Source organism: Typopeltis vanoorti, chromosome 19, assembly GCF_054136105.1.
Source record: "Typopeltis vanoorti isolate ZY-2024b chromosome 19, IOZ_Tvanoo_1.0, whole genome shotgun sequence".
NCBI lineage: Eukaryota > Metazoa > Arthropoda > Arachnida > Uropygi > Thelyphonidae > Typopeltis > Typopeltis vanoorti.
In genome coordinates this window covers 71,662,066-71,681,725 of record NC_143567.1, presented here as the reverse complement: position 1 = coordinate 71,681,725, position 19,660 = coordinate 71,662,066, and the positions used below count along the sequence as shown (strand labels likewise).

Genomic DNA, 19,660 nt, shown 5'->3' with positions numbered 1-19,660 from the left:
AGAAGGTATTCAAAACGCTGCAGTTGTATGGTTTCAGTGGGGCATTATATCAAGCAAAGTCTTTATTTGAGTTGCAAGTGAGAAAGGTCAGCAATAACCAGACAAATACAATGAAAATATCAACTGCATTGCGAATGGAGAACCTATAGAACAAGTAAAAACTTTTATACTCCCATGCTTGAGCATTTCTGGTCGAATATCATCTACTGTTGCATTTCAGCTACTTAATCAAAATTTTTAGTGATGATGGTATATTAAATATGGAAAATGAACTCATTTTAACTTTATTTTAACAGATATCAATGAATTGTCACTCTTTATTGAAATAGACTAAAATTATATAGCAAAACTATATTTTCCTACCTGAAAAATTTATTTTAACATTATTTCATCCTACTCATACAAGGAGGGCACAACTGAGCTTAACTGGCAGTTTGAGGCTGATGTGCACATGCAGAGACATTGAGGTAGCAGTGCAACTAGTCTAGTAAGTGACAGCTGTTTGGTTTGGTTGTTGTACAGATTAGAAAGAGAATATGGGTTCCTTTTTAGAAAGCAGAGTAAAAAAAGTTAAAGGAACAAACAGATCAATAGAATTATCTGAAAGTATTTCTCTTTCAAATGATAAACGTCTGCCTGAAGATAAAAATCTAGAAGAGGACCTGAAATATTGTTTTTTAAAAGGATAAACAATAGCATAGTTCAGAAAGAGTGGAGTCTCATGGTAGGTTTAGTCTAGTGTATTTATTTAACCCTGTATATGTTTCTGTCAACAGACAAAATTGAAGCCAGAACAATTTTATGTTGCAGGACAGAAATCTCTGTTTTTTTCTTCTAATGCTAGACATAGGATGGAAAATGTCTTCTGAAACAAGAAAGGAACAGATTTCATTAAGTAATGAAGTGAATTTATAGAGAATTGCAAAGTCAATGGTTTATCGTTTCTCATGAAAAATTTTCTGAAGGAGAGTAACTTCTCTGATAATTGTTTACACTGAAATCTACTGTGGCAGGAGAAGAAAATTAATTTTTTTCAGTTTAAGGGAGAGTGTAATTTGAGAAGAATGTCTGACTATGAATTAGAGAAAGAAAATTCTTAATTCCACTATTGAATGCAGTGGAAAGCCAAAGTTGTTAACTGCTAATAAGGATTGGCAAAGATGTTTTTTTTTTTAAATTATGAAAGTAAATTGGTGCGATTGCGAGAGAAAAACTACACCTTTTATGAAATCTTTTTAAACTGGCTTTATGTAAATAATTATATTTGTATAATTTAATTTTATATTATACTAGATTTATATTATGTATAAGATGTAGAGCCTGAATACATCTTATAATTCAGGAAGATCTCTCCTGTTTTGGTCTTTTTTAGTAACAGGTGAATATAAATTGAGTATCAATTCATATTCACCCACTATGTTCTTACAGTTATGTAATACACCTCTGATACCTCCACTTTCTTTGCTACTGATGTCTTATTTTCATTTCTAATGACACTGTTGCTGCACCTGACTTTTAACCAAGGTTCTGTGATGAAAACCACAGTGGTTTTATATAATGAGGAATTTTAAAGCCAAACAAAGTAGAGGCAATGAATGAAATGATTCCTTTCTTTCAATGAATGAAATGATTTTTTGCCAATTCATACCCAAAAAGACTGGAAACCTATAACACATCATAGTACTATGGATAAAATCAGGTTATCATCAGATAATCCTACACTTTGCTTTAACATTGAACATCTTCAGACTCCAGGCTTCCGCTAAGTAAAGTGGTGATGATCTTACACCAGGTAACAAAATTCATCTACTACTTTGTAAGTTTATTATAAGTATCCAAGTGACAGTTGGATCTGTACCTATAATCTATTGGTTTCAGAGAAAGATAATATCAACAAATTAGACCAAATAAAGAAAGCACAGTTAACCATCCTGAATTTGTATATGGACAGTATGTACAGGAACAGTAAAGAAAAGTGTGAAAAATTATGGACAATATTCTGAACTATCTCCTTAAAAATATCTGCAGAAGAGGCACACAGTAGAAAAACAGATATTTAAGTGATATGGAGTGGAGTAAATCACTGGAATATATCATGAATTAATTGAAATGCTATTAAAAGGTGGAGATCCAACTTTTAAGGAAATAGTTGGGTTAAGAGTTGCTCAGGAAAGAAATATCTCTTGAAATTAAGGAGGAAAATAGTGTTCTGAGAAAGCCACAGAAGTGCAGTTTATTTTTATATGATTAGAAATATTCCACAACAAAAGCTTTACTTTCTAGATCAAGAAATAAGTGATAAATAAGAAATTAAGAAATAATGAAAGTGTAAGGTTATGCATTTGGAGCTGAAGAGATCACAAATCCTGCATTATTGATGCGACTGAACTGCAGAAAATCAGTGAGGATAGGTATGTGACAAAATGACTCCAAAAGATAAGATGGATGTAAAGAAACACGCTGACAAGCAGGATGAGTATCAAAGTATTATTAAAGCCTCTCTATACGGCTTGATAGTTTGATATTGTACAGATTTGGTTGCCTGGGTTTCTCCTCAAAGTTGTAGTGGTGGAGAAGATATGATAGAAATATCTAGGTCACTGAAAGGATCTCATTTCATAAGGCAGACGTTAAAACTTTCTACTTATTATATATTGTAACTAGCTTCTCAAAAAATATTAAAAGATCTATCCCATAATTTTTCAGTACATGACTAAACAGGAGAGGAGAGAAGAGAAAAAGAGGATATCTCTGGAAATTGTGTAAGGGTGTGGTTAACAAAGGCATATGGGACTGGATATTTTGGTTGAATGGGTTAAGTGGAATGAATTGCTGAAAGTGGTCATCAGTGCTTATTGGTGAATGAATTTAATGAGAGATATGATAAGCATTGAGCAAATAAACAAATTATTTGAATTTTAATTTAGAAGCATACAAAAATAGATGGAAATAAGTGTAGAAAAAGTTTATTTCAGTTTCAAATAAACAAAGAAAATATTAACATTACATACTCTGTTTAAAGCCTCCATCACTTCAGTTGGTGCAAGATTCAGTTCATCAAGTATAATCCAATAGCCATTTCTCATAGCTTCAACTAAAATACCTAAAAGGAAAACCAAAATACATTAAATAAACTTATTATATATTCATTAAAGATACCAAGAAATTTTATACTTGGTTTTAATCCTTTTCCCAAGGAAACAAAACAATGTTTTATGCGTGAAACATATTCCTGCCCGAGACTAGCTACTTGTATATAGAGGCTAATGACTTCATATCATTTGCCTTATTATGTAAATTGATGTTATTCTATTCGTTATATGTAAATTCTGTTAATGTCTAGTCTGTAACATGTTTTGTTAGCTTTAGATCCTATCATCAGTCCTGTACCCTGAAGATGCCAACAGCTTAAGTTGGTGAAACTAATTGGTATTAAAATAGTTTTTTCTCAGATACTTGATCAACATTTCCCAAATACTCAATTTACATAATGCTGTTCTTATTTTTTTTTAATGAAGTTTTTGCAAGTTTTGTATTCTAAAGTTAAGTTTGTTGGATAAATGGATAGTATCTTCGCTCTCCAACAAATAAATTGTGGGTTCAAATCCCACTGTAGCATGCATGTGAATAAGATTTCAGTCATTGTGAAACCACCACCCTACTAAAAACCTGCTGTGTTTAGAAAAAATTGTTTCGTTTTTACAACAGGATTTCAGGAATGGTTAACTCTTAATCTATCCATGGTACTTTCATGAGTGGAATTCACGCACACGCACACTATGTTGACAAAAGTATTTGGACATCTAGTTGTGGTAAAAAAAAAAAAACATTTTAATTACATTTCTAGTACGGAGTGGGACCACCTTTGGCTTGAATGAGAGCAGCTACCATTTGGGGGAAGCTTTCAACTAATTTCTGATACATCATAAGAGGAATATTCTTCCATTCTTTGTGCAAAGCTACCCCATTGATGACAGTCGATGTGGTCTGGAGTGAATTCTAATTTGTCCCCAAGATGTTCAACGGGATTTAGATCTGGATTCTGAGCCAGTCAGTCCAACATTTCGTTGTTTTGTGGAAACCAGTCTCAGACACACAATGCAGTATGGCATAGAGCATTATTATGCTGAAACCTGCAAGAATTGGAGAAGTACTTCCACAGCATTGGAGGCATGAAATTGTCCAGGATGTCTGGATTGCCACAGAAGTTATGGTTTTGGGCCTGTCCACCAATGGACCAAGTCCCATCCAACTGAAACACCCCATACCATTCCTGAGCCTCCATCAAACTTGACAGTTGGAATAATGCAATCCTGCTAGAACTGTTACCTGGGTAATCTTGAGATCCAAACATGACCATATAGTATCACTGTCACTATATGATCACTCTTAGAGTCAAAACCTGGTTATATTCAGAGTCTGATTCTCCTAAATCTCTTATCAATTCGGTCATTGCTGTTGGTGTTTTCCCACAAAGTATTGTACTCTGTGACCTAACCCATTGCTGATGTAAATTATTTTTTTACTTCTAAGCAGCTGACACCCATTCTGTAAGTTTTTATACAGGTGCTCTCTTTATCTGTGAATGGAAGGTTTCAGACAAGAACCGAGACTCATATGCTTTCTTCAAATCATCCTTAAATGGTTTGACTGAAATGTTGAGGGCTGCAGTAGACATTGACTAGCCATGGCCTAACAACCAAATAACAATGCATTTCACTGAGCCTATTCTTTAACTGTTCAGATAAATGTTCAAGAAATGCATCTAGAACCAACGTCCTCTGTACATACCAGAAGGCAGTACAGAGAAATCCTGGATATCTATTTCACACTATTTTTAACTAGTCTTCCTTTAGTTCAGCTGTCATTCTTCAATTTTTTTGTGCAGGAATAACAACACAGTGATACATTGTTTTTTGTAACATGTGAGTTCATGATCTTGGTCACTCTAGCAATATAATTTCAAAGCATGCTGAAGAACACTAGGCTTTCATCTGCGTTTACTATTTGACATAACTCACAGTTTCATTTTTAACTCATCCGAATCACATGGTACTGAAGGTCAACCAGCTTTTATTCAAAGACAGCTGGAAGTTTTTGACAGGTAGACATTGAATGAATTTAAAGCTGTCTCACACCATGCATGGCCTCTTGTTACACTGAACTTTCTTTTATTTATTCTGAGGGATTTGGCAATTTCTCTTGCCTTCATACTTAAGCATTCCAAGCAAGCAATTGCATTGCTTAGCATGCGTTAAGTCTAAGAACAATGGGAAGTACATAATAAACTGATTACACACAATGTATAAAAAAACTTTTTTTTTTTCAAAGTCAGGAAACTTACCTTCTTTAAAAACTAACTTGCCAGAATTATCTGCAAAATAACTTCCAACATATTCCTGAAGATCAGTGTGCTCATGATTATTAACGCGTACACAACAGTTTCCTGCAGCCTTTGCAAGCCACTGAATTAAGCTTGTTTTCCCTACAGAGGTTTCTCCTTGGAGCAGAACAGGATACCTTCTGTATAATAAAAAAACAAACTTCACTACTTGGAAAATCTAATAACTTCCTTCAGTCCCTTATCTCCTAAGTAATTTGACAGTATTAAATATCTCTGTCTCTCTCTATATATATATATATCAATATATTTTTTGGAGATGACAGCATTATTTGATTTTCTTCAATACACTCAACATATTAGATTTTTATTGCACATATAATAGCAAGAAGTAAGAGTAGGTTTGGTAGAAAGTATAGGAAAACCATTAATTGTGAATGAAGATCAGAGTAAGATCAATTCCTTCTCCATCTACAAACAGAGATATAACATTTTTAACTGATAACTTGATGAATTGGAATAAAGTAAATGTAATCTGGATTTCACTTATGTAAATTTTTATCAGCATAAAATTTTTGCCCCAGTATTAAGGACATCAGCAAGAACTTTCGATTTAAACAACTAAAACAGAAACCAGTGCATTCAACAACGAAATGTGTCAAATGCATTTTCATTGTTACTACCGCTGTATCACAATCACAACACATAAATGATGCTGAGTGACATGATCGAAATACATTGCGGTTCTAATAAAAAAACTTTAACAAGAGATTAAAAAATAATAATAAATAATACATGAATTAAATTAATTCCGGAATTGTGAAGAAGAGCTAATTCCCATATAAAGGATAATTTAAGGCCATTTTTATTTAGATTCAGATGATGTAGCAAGGTTTCACAACTTTCTTTATATAAACATTCTAAGAGATTATTACTTTCACGGAGAATCATAATCCCTCCCCCAAATTCACAACACAGATTCAAAGCGTGGTGGTATGTTCCGCAAGTTCTAATTATTCTGAACTAGACTTGATTGTGTTACCATTCCTTATGTTAAAAGTGTCACTTAAAGGCCAAACTACTTAAATGTTCATCATGACACATGGCCGCTGATCTATCTGTTTGGCCAAAATATGTTAATCCATACGGCAAGGAATTTGATACACTCCAGGGTAGGCCAGAGGCAGAAGTTTGCTGAACCTAGAAAAGTAGAAATCTTGTTGATAGGGTGGAAGGACACTTGCAGGCCAACAAATTTAAGCAGTTTGGCCTTTAAGTGACACTTTTAACATAAGGAATGGTAACACAATCACGGCAAGAGGCATATGAATAGGGAACTCTACAACTATCAATGATCTTGTTGACATAAGATTCAGTAAAGCCATTAGCAGGGAAGGTGGACTTTATGTGATTTATTTCCCGAGAGAGCAGCAATTCAGTAGAGCAGAGAGATTGTGCTCGATGTAATGCAGTCTTAATGGCATGAGTGACAATCGCAAGATGTGTAAGAGCATGAATGCAAAGTCTAGTATGTTTCCTTTCTAAAAACTGAGAAACAAAGGCTACCATCTGGCTGACAAAGAAAAGGATATCTAAAAAGACAATTTAGTTGTTCTCTTCTACCTCAAAAGTGAACTGGATACAATGGTGAAAGTGCTGATCTTATTGATCTGTAAGGGAACCATACCAAACTGCAAAATCATCATTACATATCTATACCATAAGGACATTGTAATCTGTTGGCTATTGCACCATTGCAAAATCTATTGTATTTATTGTATGCTTTTTAATACTTATTGTTTATTACCTTTGTTACTTTCTTCTTTATATTTAATTTTATTATTACTTTTCTTCTATACTTCAATTTACTTTACTTCTACATCTCTATTCTTTATTATCCTTATTCTATCCTTACTTTATCTTTATCTAATCCTTTCATGTACTCTATTAACTTTATTCTCCTTGTTCTACCTTCAGTATTCTTTACTTATACTGGAGATCACTAGAAATTTATTTTTGATATAATGACTGCGCCACCAGTGGATTCCTTGTGGTATAAGAAATATCAATACTTCCAGTAAAGTTCGCTTCCTATCCTAAGGCCCTTCTCAATAATATTTCACAGTCTTGGCTAACACTTAACTTCAATTCATAGCTATTTGTAAACTTCCTGCTCACAGGATCGAGTTTAGTTGTAAACAGTGCATTGCTTAAAAGATCAGGCGGCACTCTTTGTAAATAAAACAAACATGTTTATTTGTACTGAAACAATAATACAATTTACACACTAATGAATTACTACTTCTTACTCCACTCTAAGTTTAACACTTTAGAGGAAAACTTCCTTTAGAACATTTACGTAAGCATGCAACATAATACAAATCATTAAGCAATTTAAAGAAAAACTATCAGCCCATTTACAATATAGGAATTATCATGCCTTGTTAACTATATTATAAATTCCAGCCTTCACTTTATATAAACTTCTCTTTATGCAAACTATTCTCATTATACTACATATAATAACTCTAAAAATTTATCAGTCCTTCTAAAACAGTCTTTCATAACATAGACAAATTTGTATAAGAAATTAAACTCACATGACTTCTTTATCAGTATAGTGCACTTCTTCACATTTCCTTTACAGATTCCCTGGCTTCTTTTTTGTATCAGGTCTTGGGCTTTTACTTGGAGATCTCAAGAACACAGACATTTCATTGTCCAATGGCTGACAGAACCTGGAGCACGATTTCCTGTCTGGTCAAGGCCTCATGCAGGTCGTCCCACTGGCAATGCATTAGATCCAGAACTGCTGCTCCTACGGTAATTAATCGAGTCCTGGGGCTTTCCGTCTCAACATCATACGAACGGGACAAAAGTTGTGGATCGATGGTACTCTCTCATCTTTTCCTCCTTTTTCTTCACCTGGTGTCGATAATGATCCTTTTTCTATGATCCTTATATTTGGTTTTTTGCGGGACCCTGGATGAAGGTTTGAGACCCCAAACATTCCCACGCAATCTGTCTTGGCCTTTGTTTAATGCGGACTTCTAGTTCTCCTAAATGCACACTTAATCCTTTTTACAGAATAGCGGAACTGCATCTGATGTATACCACCCTCTTTTACCATTGATCTTGAAGGCAGTATCGGCCTAGCTTAGGATACAATGGTTTCTTTTTCACTCTATACTAAATACTAACATCAATATATTTCCGATTTCAAAGGCATTACCCTTGAACTTAACATTTTAAGATATCGTCTTTTACACAATTTAGTATGTTAATTCCTCTGGGTTTTTATACATGGGCTTTTAGTGTTATTTACATTGAAAATTACAAGTTTACTTTTGTGAATTTTGGATGTGACCCCTGTAAAAGTCGATGCAATAAAAAAATGGAAAAATCAAAAATTCACACTGCATCGAATTTTACAGCATTTAGGAAGGAAGGAAAATATGATAACCCAATGTGGATTACTATACTTTGACCAAACAGGTAATTCAGGGACTGTGGGTAACGATGAACATTTAGATAACCTAAGTTCGTTCTATGAGCCAGAACAACTGGGACTTGCAGAACATGCTATCATCACCAGACACCAAATCCTTGGGGGAAAAAAAATTCTCCATGAAAGTAATAATCTCTCAGAACATTTATATAAAGAAAGTTGTGACACCTTGATACATCATCCAAATCTAAATAGGATGGACTTGAATTATCCCTTAACAAAATTAATTTAATTTTTTTAATTCCTTAATTTTATTTCATTTTTTTTTTTTTAAATCATTTCTTGTTAAAATTATTTTCTAAGAACCTTAATGTATTCAGACCATGTCATTCTACATCATGTACACACAGCTCATGTGTTTTCAATGTTAAATCTACCGATTTCTGCTGCAGATGTTTAATTTGAAAGTCATAGTGAATAATAAAAATTTACATAAGTAAAATCCATATTATTAAGTGACTGTATTGAAGGTGTGGGCATAACCGCACCAGACAGAAAAATTGGCTCTAAAATGTTTAGATGCTGGGTTTCAAAAGTTCATTGCTTCTTTACCTAGAAAAAAAATACTCAAATTTAACTTCATGTCAGGCACTGATTTCAAAGGTCAACTAACTGGGCGAACATGCACATATAAATACAGATTGATTAAATAGATCTGTGTTCTTTGGCTAGGATTATAATTAACTATCTCTTTTTTTAATGACATTGCAGAGACTCTTCAAGTGGACCAACTGTTGGAAAAACTGGCTGTATGCCTTTCAACTAAAGCGGTCTGACATTATACCATCAACAGGATAAGGAGGGAAGTATGTGGTTCAACCCCCCCACACACACACACACACAGTAGCGTGCTGGAGATAGCTCACGTGAGTCCATTGTTAAATGTTCAAGAATTTTGCAAGCCAACTGTTAAACTTATATACTGTGCAGTAAATGCACTTCAATCCACAATGGCTAGCATAATTTGGATAATAAGCTTGTATGTGGTGATATGAAAAATCTGAGAGAGGAGCATTTATTTTGGCACCCTCTGTGCTTCCTTCTCCCTCCCTCCCCTCATCATCCTTAGGCAGCAGTCTATGTAGGAAGTGTCTCCTCTAGCAATTTTACAGGAATGTTAGTTTTCAATCAACAACTACAAACAAAATATCAAGCATAAGAATGTAATAACATTCCAATGCTCAACTCCTGTCAAAGATTTTGTGTTTCTAGAATTACCATGAACCTAGTAAAAACCAGAAATGACCCAGGTAAACTTTAAGCATATGTTTGCTGATAACAAAATGTGCTTATACTTTTGAGGGATTGTAATTCCCACCAAGAAAGAATCTGCCACTGCCATCAATGTGATACACACACGGCTTGTAATCTGTTTATCCCAAAGTGCATAACTTTACATTTCTCGACATTAAACTGATTCTTCTTTAACTATTGCCCATACTGACAGCCTATTTAAATTGTCCTACATTAGCTCTCCACAAGACCTGGGTTACGAAAATTTACCAGCATTCTAGACTTAGAACATTGGTAGAAAGTATGACTGGCCAGATGAAGGGTCTTTAGTGTCATGTCTGTACACATCCCTGCTACACTGAGAAAAGCAGTTTAACTATTTTTTTGCAATTTTTTTAAAGACTATTTTATTCTTGCATTTTGTATTGATCTAGTTTGCCATGATTTAATTAATAAGATGTATGCACAGTCAGAGTGGTCTAACAGATGATTTTAAAAGTCAATTTTGACTGAATGATAGAATACCAAAAAAAACATAACAATCGATAGTACTAATATACAGTACTACTCTGCATTATGACCAATGCTCACTTATGCAATGATGCATTCACTCATGCAACAGGTTTAGCACCATGACACTGCTATGAATCAACTGATGCACAGTATTCATGAACTCAGTTTATTACCAACGTCTTTGCTCATTACATCTGTGTGTGTATTCTAGTGTTTCACTATGATTATAAACTGTTTATAACTATTATTTTATTTTATTGTTTTTAATGGCAGATAAAATTCAAAGTAAGAGTGCTATTACTTCACTGAAAAGAAGCTGACACATAAACCTATTACATACTAAGATTAAAATGATTAAATTTTAATAAGTGACGATGGTGTATCAAACACTGAGCGGTTGCAGATCAAACTACTGCTGTTAAAAACAAAGTTATAAGTGATGTGATAAATGCTGAACTGGTTAATTACTACAGATATCTGTAAATGTGAAAAATCTTATTACTAAAATGGAAAGACTTTTAATGGTGTAGATTGATATCCAATTGGTTGGTTCCCTTAAGCCAAGTTGCTCAAAATAACTTTATTTGCAAAAATTCTTCTTCTTTCTTTTTTTTTTTTTCATATCTGACATAAATAAATGCTGGTGGAAAAAAAAGAACCGATTTACTGAATGACAGCAGTCTGAAAATTAAGATGTCATATGAGTGGAGTATGTCAGTGGTGTGAAACATTACTCTGCTTACTGGAGGAATGAATTGGCTTGAAAATTTTCATATTTGATTTCTAGAGCAGAACTTCCAGATTATCTAAAAAAATAATCAAAAAATCTTTAGTCCAACTACAGTACTAACATACTATAGGTTTACAACCATTTGTGAGTTAGAGTCACTTAAAAAAATCTAGATTTGATAATGGAAAGGGAGATCACTACTAATGCCTACTACAAACAATCCTGAAAACATACAACATCTGTCATCAAGCCAGTTATGCTAGAATCCATATGGCAAAGTAATTAATATCTTAATAAGAACGGGGAAAAAAAAACCTGGTATCTCCACTTGGGCCTGGCTCCCACTGAAGAGACCTCAATAAAGGTCGAAACTAGTCTGGGTTGTGGCCCTTCTCTTAATGCATAACATTAGACATATCCGCAAGGAGATGTGTTTTGCATTATGGGAGATACTGAGATAGGAGTGTTGGTAGCTTGCTCCACCTTTACAAGGAGTGCCCTGGTGTTGTACCACCTTACCCCAGTCCTGAAGATACTTTCAGGCGCAAACTTTGTTTGCTCACACTTGGATAAAGGATTAAACTAAATTTACTAAACTTTCAACGAAAAAAAAACATAAACACAATGGCTAAATGTCCCAGAATGCTAAATAGATGAGACAAAATCAGACAAATTACACTATACAGAGCAGACAGAAAAGATTCAGTGAAGAGAGAGAGACCTTTAGCCAGTAGTAATCAGAAGTAGGAAGAGAAAAAAGGTAAATAAAAGTAGACAAAACAATAGCTCAAGGAAAAAACAATGGGAAAATGACACACCTGAGGAAAAAAAAAAAAAGTAGAAAGCCTGCAAACCCCAAAACAAAGAATCAAGTATCAAGAAATTCAAATCAAAGACATGAGCATCAAAGTGCAGAACAAGAGACCCCAGGAGAGAGGCAACCTGAAACTACAATGGATCCCTTCATGTACTATTGCTGGTGCCATCAGTCAAAAAACAGAAAAACAAAACAGAAGGAAATGAAATAAAAAATTAGTCCTCTGACTTATGACTTCTCTACAGCACACTTAGTTTCTTTCATCTAATTCTCTGCAAAGGGATGTCCAAAGCATGGTAAAGTTGCCACAATAATAGCAGTAAATGCATTTCACATATTCAAGAGGGAGATGCTATGACAACTTCTTGTCTGTTCATACTAGGCCATGTTACAATCACAGGGTACATATACATTCCAGGATCTGACAGAGGATGAAGTTGGTCCTTAGTTAGGTAAGTGGATCAAATTTGCTAATTTGAAGTGTACTTTGAATGCCATATGAAAGTTATATTTCTTTAATAATTTAGCAATTATTTCAAATATCCCCCAAATATATGGGATAGGAATAGCAGTGATTCATCCAAAATTGTTAAATAAGTGAAACATAGTTGGATGAAAATGATATTCAGACAGGAATAGAAATGAGAGGTATGATGCTTTTTGTGAGAACTGGAGGGACAAGAATGTCTGCAGAACATGAAAAAGCAAGGGGGAAAATAATGGCATTTGCTTTGATGCGATATAGTGTGGGGGTGGCAATAATTAGATGAATGTTGCCATAGCACAGGGAAAACGCGGAAGTCAAAAAGGAAGAAATACATAGGCAACTTGGATTAGGAACAAGGGAAAGGTGTCTGATTATAAATTGCTGTATTAAAGACGAGAATGAAGAAAATATCATTTGAAAATAAGGAAAATGAATTTCTTGAGTTCTTATAGGGCAACTATTTCAGGAAGTATGTAATGGAAGGAATACAAGGATCGAATGTCTTAGACCTGATCATATTTTCAGATGCGATTGTAAATGGAGTATCATCCTCCTCCTCCAGTTGACAAGAGTGATCATATGTGATAACTAGCCATTTGAAACATAATCACCATATTCCTGACATGCCTTCAAGGGGTGTATAGGATATGATAGTACCACACGAAAAATTCACATCATTACTAACTTCCTATTTTCAATTTTCCTCCAAATCAATCTGTTACCTGTCAAGACTCCAATATTATCAGATCTTATATTTCTATCTTCTAAGGCACTTTTTTACCGTATCAATCCACCTATATCTTGGTCATCCTCTATGTTTTTTTTTCCTGTCAACCTGGCAGGGGAACGCTTGTTTTACTAATCTTTCCTCTCCCATTCTGCTTAAGTCACCATACCACCTGAGATTAGCTGTGCAAACACATTCCTGGATGCTAACAATGTCAAGTTCTTTCCAAATTTCTACATTTTTAATATGATATTGCATCTTTTAACTAATTTCTCTCTTATTCCATATAAATGTATTCAGTTGACTTCCTACCATACCAGCTTTGTTGATTATGTTGTCTATTTCCATATTTAATTTACCATCTTCAGTAAAAATCGTGCCTAAGCTGAAATGTTTTACTTGTGCTATAGGTTCTCCATTCACAATGCAGTTGATATTTTCAATGTTTTTTTGCCTATTTTCATTATCTTTCTCTTTTTATTGCTGACCTTCATACCATATCTAATACAACAGTTATTCAATTTAGTCAGGGAATCTTGCAAACTTGTAGAAGATTTATTTAGAAGTATAACATCATCATCATCATAAAGCAAAGATTAACATCTTCAGTTTTGATATCAGGTTTAATACAATTTCATTCATAATGTGATCCATATAGATAATGAATAACAGAATAATAATGTATATCCTTGTCTGACACCAGATTTAACATTAAACCATCTTCTTGTACTTGCTTCAATGCTAACTGCTGATTTACAACTCAAATAAAGACTTAGTATTGCTTGATATAATGCCCCACTGACATTATACAACTAAAGCATTTTGAATACCTTCTCTCTCTCTTGGCACCTTGTCGTATGCTTTTTCCACATCTACAAAACTTAAATACAGATCTTTGTTATATTCCCATGAGTTCTCAACTATTTGTCATAAAGTGAAAATCTGATCCTGACAACCTCTATTTAGCCTAAATACAGCTTGTTCTTCACCAAGCTTCTCTTCCACAATCCTACCCAACCATTTCTCAAGTATACTGGCATAAATCTTACCAGGAACACTCAGTAAAGAAATACTTCTGTAATTCTCACATCCAGTTTTATTTCACTTTTTATATATGGGTAAAGAGAGCACTACTCCAATCATCTGGAATTGGTCATTCTGTCCAGGCCTTCTGAACTATGCAGTGCAGCCACTGTAAGACTTTTATCCCTCTATAGTTGAGCATTTCAGGTCAAATAGCATCTACTCCAGCTGCCTTTCCACATTTCAGCTTTATCCAACATTATATCAAAGCAAAAAACAGAAAAAACTATAAAAGTTTCATGCGAAAATTGACTAGAGAGCTTGTGGGAATACATCACCACCATACTACGATTTGTCCTAGCCGAACCTTATAGGAAGTGACGAATGCTCAACGCGTCCATATATTTGACTCCTATTGGTTCATTTTATAAGGTTTCACTAGTCTGACAGCTGTTTCAAACTCATCGGTTTTCATCAGAGACTAGGCAGAAACCTAAGAGAGCAAATACTCCCAGTACTAAGAAACTTGAAGTGTCGGAGAGGTGTATTTTCCACAAGCAAATTCTCGGTTGGTGCGTAAAGTATTTACCAAAATGAAGAGCCAAAATGCTTAATTTCAGCAATGCAAAATTATATAAATTAAGTAGATATTAAATCCAATGGATTTAATATCTACTTAATTTTTATAATTTTGATGGCTTTTTCTACTTCAAGTATGGATATGTATTCCTGATTGCATGCCTGGTCAGTGTTTCTTATCAGCGTGCTGTCATCACTGCAAGTTTCATTTAGCAATTTTTCAAAGTAATTACTACATACTTCAAGGATATCTTTTTCTCCTGTTTTCATGTCAACGTTATCATCTCTAATTGTTTTTACAACACTCTTTCCTCCATTTCTGAGCTTCTTCAACAACCTCCAGCTTTCTTACATTTGTCTCTGTATTCTCTAAGAGCACAAGCTGACTTATTTGCCAGGAACTTTTAATACACTTTTTTCTTTTCCTTCACTGCCTCTTTAACATCCTGTGTCCACCATGGAGTTCTGATTTTTTTTATTCTTGCAGACAACCTCACCACATGCCTCTCTGGCTGAATCAATCAGTGTTTTCTTCAGGGCTTGCCATTGAATCTCCAAGGTTTGATTCCTGATCTCAAACTCTTTCATTTTTTTCGCAATAATGTTGAAAGTTTATTTTTCACTTGGTTAGACTATTATAAATTTAGTTTAATCCTTTATCCAAGTGTGAGCAAACAAAGTTTGCACCTGAAAGTATCTTCAGGACTGGGGTAAGGTAGTACAACACTAGGCAACTCGTTGCAAAGTTGGAGCAAGCTAACATCACTCCTATCTCAGTATCTCCCATAATGCAAAACACATCTCCTTGCAGATATGTATAATGTTATGCATTAAGGGAAGGGCCACTACCCAGACTAGTTTCGACCTTTATTGAGGTCTCTTCAGTGGGGGAGCCAGGCCCAAGTGGAGATACCAGGCAGAAGCATTATCAAGGTCATCTCTACCTATAGGAGTTGCCAAACGGTGTGCCACCTTTTTATTAAATTACTCTGGATTTAGAGAAAGATGTTGAAAGTTTATTTTTCACTTGGTTAGACTATAATAAATTTAGTTTAATCCTTTATCCAAGTGTGAGCAAACAAAAGCTTGCACCTGAAAGTAATCTTCAGGACTGGGGTAAGGTAGTACAACACCAGGCAACTCGTTGCAAAAGGATGATGATGTCCTAAGATACTTAGGACACCATCACCATGAAGTTACCAGAGAGGAGATAAATTCTGGCTGGACACAAATCAAAGACTATTTAACAGTAACAATGCACGAATATACACCAAAATTCAAGCCACTGAATAAGGTAGGTATGAAATGGATTAATGAAGACAGGAAGAATGCAATATGTAGACAGCACAGAAAGCAGGTAAGGAAGTAGATGAAAAGGAGGAGGGGTATATGTAACTCTGAATTATAAGCATTAATTTTATCAAATACTTTAATATTTGATGCTATGGATCTTATATCTACAACAGCACCTTAAACAGACTTCTTAAAAATGGAGTCTATTCATTAACAATACAATTTAGTAATATTTCAATTGCAAAGAGTGTGTGTGTATGTCTAAACCATGAAATGACATCTGGACACCAGGCAGTGTAATACATTACAAGAAGAAATATATTTTTATTTCTGACAAAGCTAAGGAATGAAATACAATTCATTTTCTGTAATAAAGATAAAACAATCTCAGACAGGTATATATATTAATGAAAAGAATATTTTCCCCTCTAAGCATGTTATGAATATACTGACAGAATGGCATCATAAATGCATTAGTTTTTACCTGGCAGAAATTATCCTTGCCAAACCATGTAAATTGCGTCTAACTGTAGAAGTCAGAATATAGTTTTCTGTAACACTTGGTTCACTAGATCCTTGGGCAATCCAATAATCTTCAAAACATAAATATTTACCACTAGATGGCTGAGGAAGCGGCTGTTTTAGAACAGATAGCTGACTCTGCTTTTCAAATAAGTATTCAATGATGTACTTTTCTACTATCTGATGTGAAGAATAATCCAGTTGTGTTAAGAAACCAAGGCAAAAACCCTGCAAAACATTTCATGAATTAAATTTTTATTCAAGAGAACAATATCAGTTATAATGTAATAATGATGCTACTGCTCAAAGAAGGTATATTCTTCAAACACATGGTACATACATATAATTAAACTATGGAAGGCTCTTCACAAAAACAAAAATAAATAAATACTCCAGAAACTTCCTTCTGACAAGAACAAAAGTGAACTTTATATTTAACCTCTTTCTTCTCACCCCCCCCTCTCTCTCTCTCTCTCTGTGTGTGTGTGTGTGTGTGTGTGTGTGTGTGTGTGTGTGTGTGTGTGTGTGTGTGTGTGTGTGAGAGAGAGAGAGAGAGAGAGAGAGAGAGAGAGAGAGAGAGAGAGAGAGAATATTAGTTTGGTATGAACCACAAGGCAAAACACGAAGTAAAAATAGTTTAATTCGGCAGGTTTCAATTGAATGGCATACTTAATATGGATTAAAATATTTTATTTCAAAAAAACTTATATCAACAGGCTGATTCCTAAAACATAAATTGCAATACACAGAATTGTTATTAAACTATGATGCATATTATGCTGAGATTTCAAATACATTGGCTTACTGTTAAGCAACACTATTAGGTGTCTTAAATGTCTATCACAACTTAGTTCCCAGCATCTTAGGTCTTTTATGTATGCTGACCACAGCTTGTTTAACACGTTCATTGCCAATCACGCGATATCGCACGATGCGAGTTCTCACCAAACGGCCGATCACGCGTTATCGTGTGACTAAATCGTGTGACGTCGCTAACTAAATAAAAAAATAATAAAAAATTTGGCCACCACATGAAATTCCAATTTTCAGCTTGGCAATGAAAGATATCGCGCGATGCGAGTTCTCACCAAACGCCCGATCACGCGTTATCGCGTGGACATCGCTAACTAAATAAAAAAATTTAAACAATTTGGCCACCACACGAAATTCCAATTTTCAGCTTGGCAATGAATGATATCGCACGATGCGAGTTCTCACCAAACGGCCGATCATGCGTTATCGCATGGACGTCGTTAACTAAATAAAAAAATTAAAAAAATTTGGCCACCACATGAAATTCCAATTTTCAGCTTGGCAATGAAAGTATTAAAAGAAGGTTGATTTTTGCTGTAGTTTGTTGAACAATGTGTGATTTCATCAATTTCTTTGAATTTGCAAACAGCTGTAGAATCCAACATAGGGTATGTGCATGAGTTGACAAAGTACCTGATGTTTTCCACTGATAATATGAAAAGTTAAGATGTGTGTGATTGTCTTTTCTTTGTCTTCAATATATTCTTCCACACAAATCTCATCTGAGCAGTCCATTGATACAGATCTCAAAACAGAACAGAACAAATTTTCATTTCAGTTGTGCATTAGAGCAGTATACCATAGCATAACATGTTCACAACAGGCACAGACAATTTGTCTTGTGAGATACTTGTACATAGAGGAGGATGTGAGAAATTGTCTCATGCTATGATGTCTGTATATCTGTGTCCACTAAATTCATCTAATGAAGAGATAAACAATCTGTTTTCACATATATAAGTAACTCATAATTAAGATAATTTTTAAAAAAAAGCTTCTTTTTTTTTTTGAAAATACATTCATTTTTATGTACTTCAAATAAACAACAGCATTTTTATTCACTTAAGTACATTTTCAGAATAATGAAATGAAACTTTTATTTATTTTTTATATGGCAAATACCTTCCACCCCCAGCTGTAACAAAATTATAATATTTATTATAGCAGAAAATAGAGAGCATAATTTCCTAACAAACTATTCTGATATAACTGAAAAGAGAAAATTCTTATAATTCTTATTATAAGAATTTCTACTAATTTAAGGCTGGCCACTCTGGTTGCTTTCAAGTCATCTGTAATATATCTTAATTATTTAAATTATTTAATTTCATTATTTTCAACTTCCTAATATAAACATAAATGCTTACATTAGGAAGTTGAAACCTCAAAATTATAATAGTACCCTGAAGTTTGCTTTTTCACTTCAACATACCTTGTAATGTTCAAACATTACAGGCTGCAAGATCTTCCATAATCAATGCCATAAACAGTGATCTCTTTGACACCCTCCAGTGGGATGAGGACAACTCAGTAAATTTTATACTCACACAGGCCTGTCTTATTTCTTGTAAGACAGTACCCTCCCCTCTTAATAATAATAATAATACTGAAATCTTAAGGCAAGATGAACTTTCTCTTATCAGAATGACTGACGTTGCTAGAATTTTTTGGCATATATGCACGCACGCGTGCACACACACACACACACACACACACACACTGCTATCACCTTTCAAAAACTTAGAGTCTTAGTCTTTTTCAGTTCAATACATTACTTCTCGTCTTATAACTGCTAACACTATATAAAGCTCCATTCTACCAGGATACAGGGTATTCTTCTACAGGGGTATAAGAATACCATTCTCACATTTAGGATCATGCACAAAAACTTCCTGAAAATGCTTGATGCTATCTCAAAGAGGCAATTTAGTTAATAAATGATGGCCATCACCTCACCTTTCCAATCACTTTTCACAGGCAATCTTTTTCTACCATATGGCTTTTTTTTTAAAAAATAGATATTTTTACAAGTATTCAGCTGACTAACTACTGCTCCACTTTCTGCTAAGCCCAT

General features: G+C 34.3%; 1 protein-coding gene across 1 annotated transcript in view; it reads right to left on the bottom strand.

The window, feature by feature from the left end:
- Nucleotides 1–19,660, bottom strand: part of LOC150096239 (midasin) — a 1,081,806-nt gene that overhangs the window by 818,262 nt on the left and 243,884 nt on the right. Inside the window, exons 22-24 of the mRNA XM_090409469.1 lie at nucleotides 16,736–17,001; nucleotides 5,345–5,523; nucleotides 3,012–3,103 (exon numbers count right to left, since the gene is read on the bottom strand). Of these exons, the coding sequence (XP_090265595.1) occupies nucleotides 3,012–3,103; nucleotides 5,345–5,523; nucleotides 16,736–17,001 (537 nt within the window). The remainder of the gene's footprint in view (nucleotides 1–3,011; nucleotides 3,104–5,344; nucleotides 5,524–16,735; nucleotides 17,002–19,660) is intronic.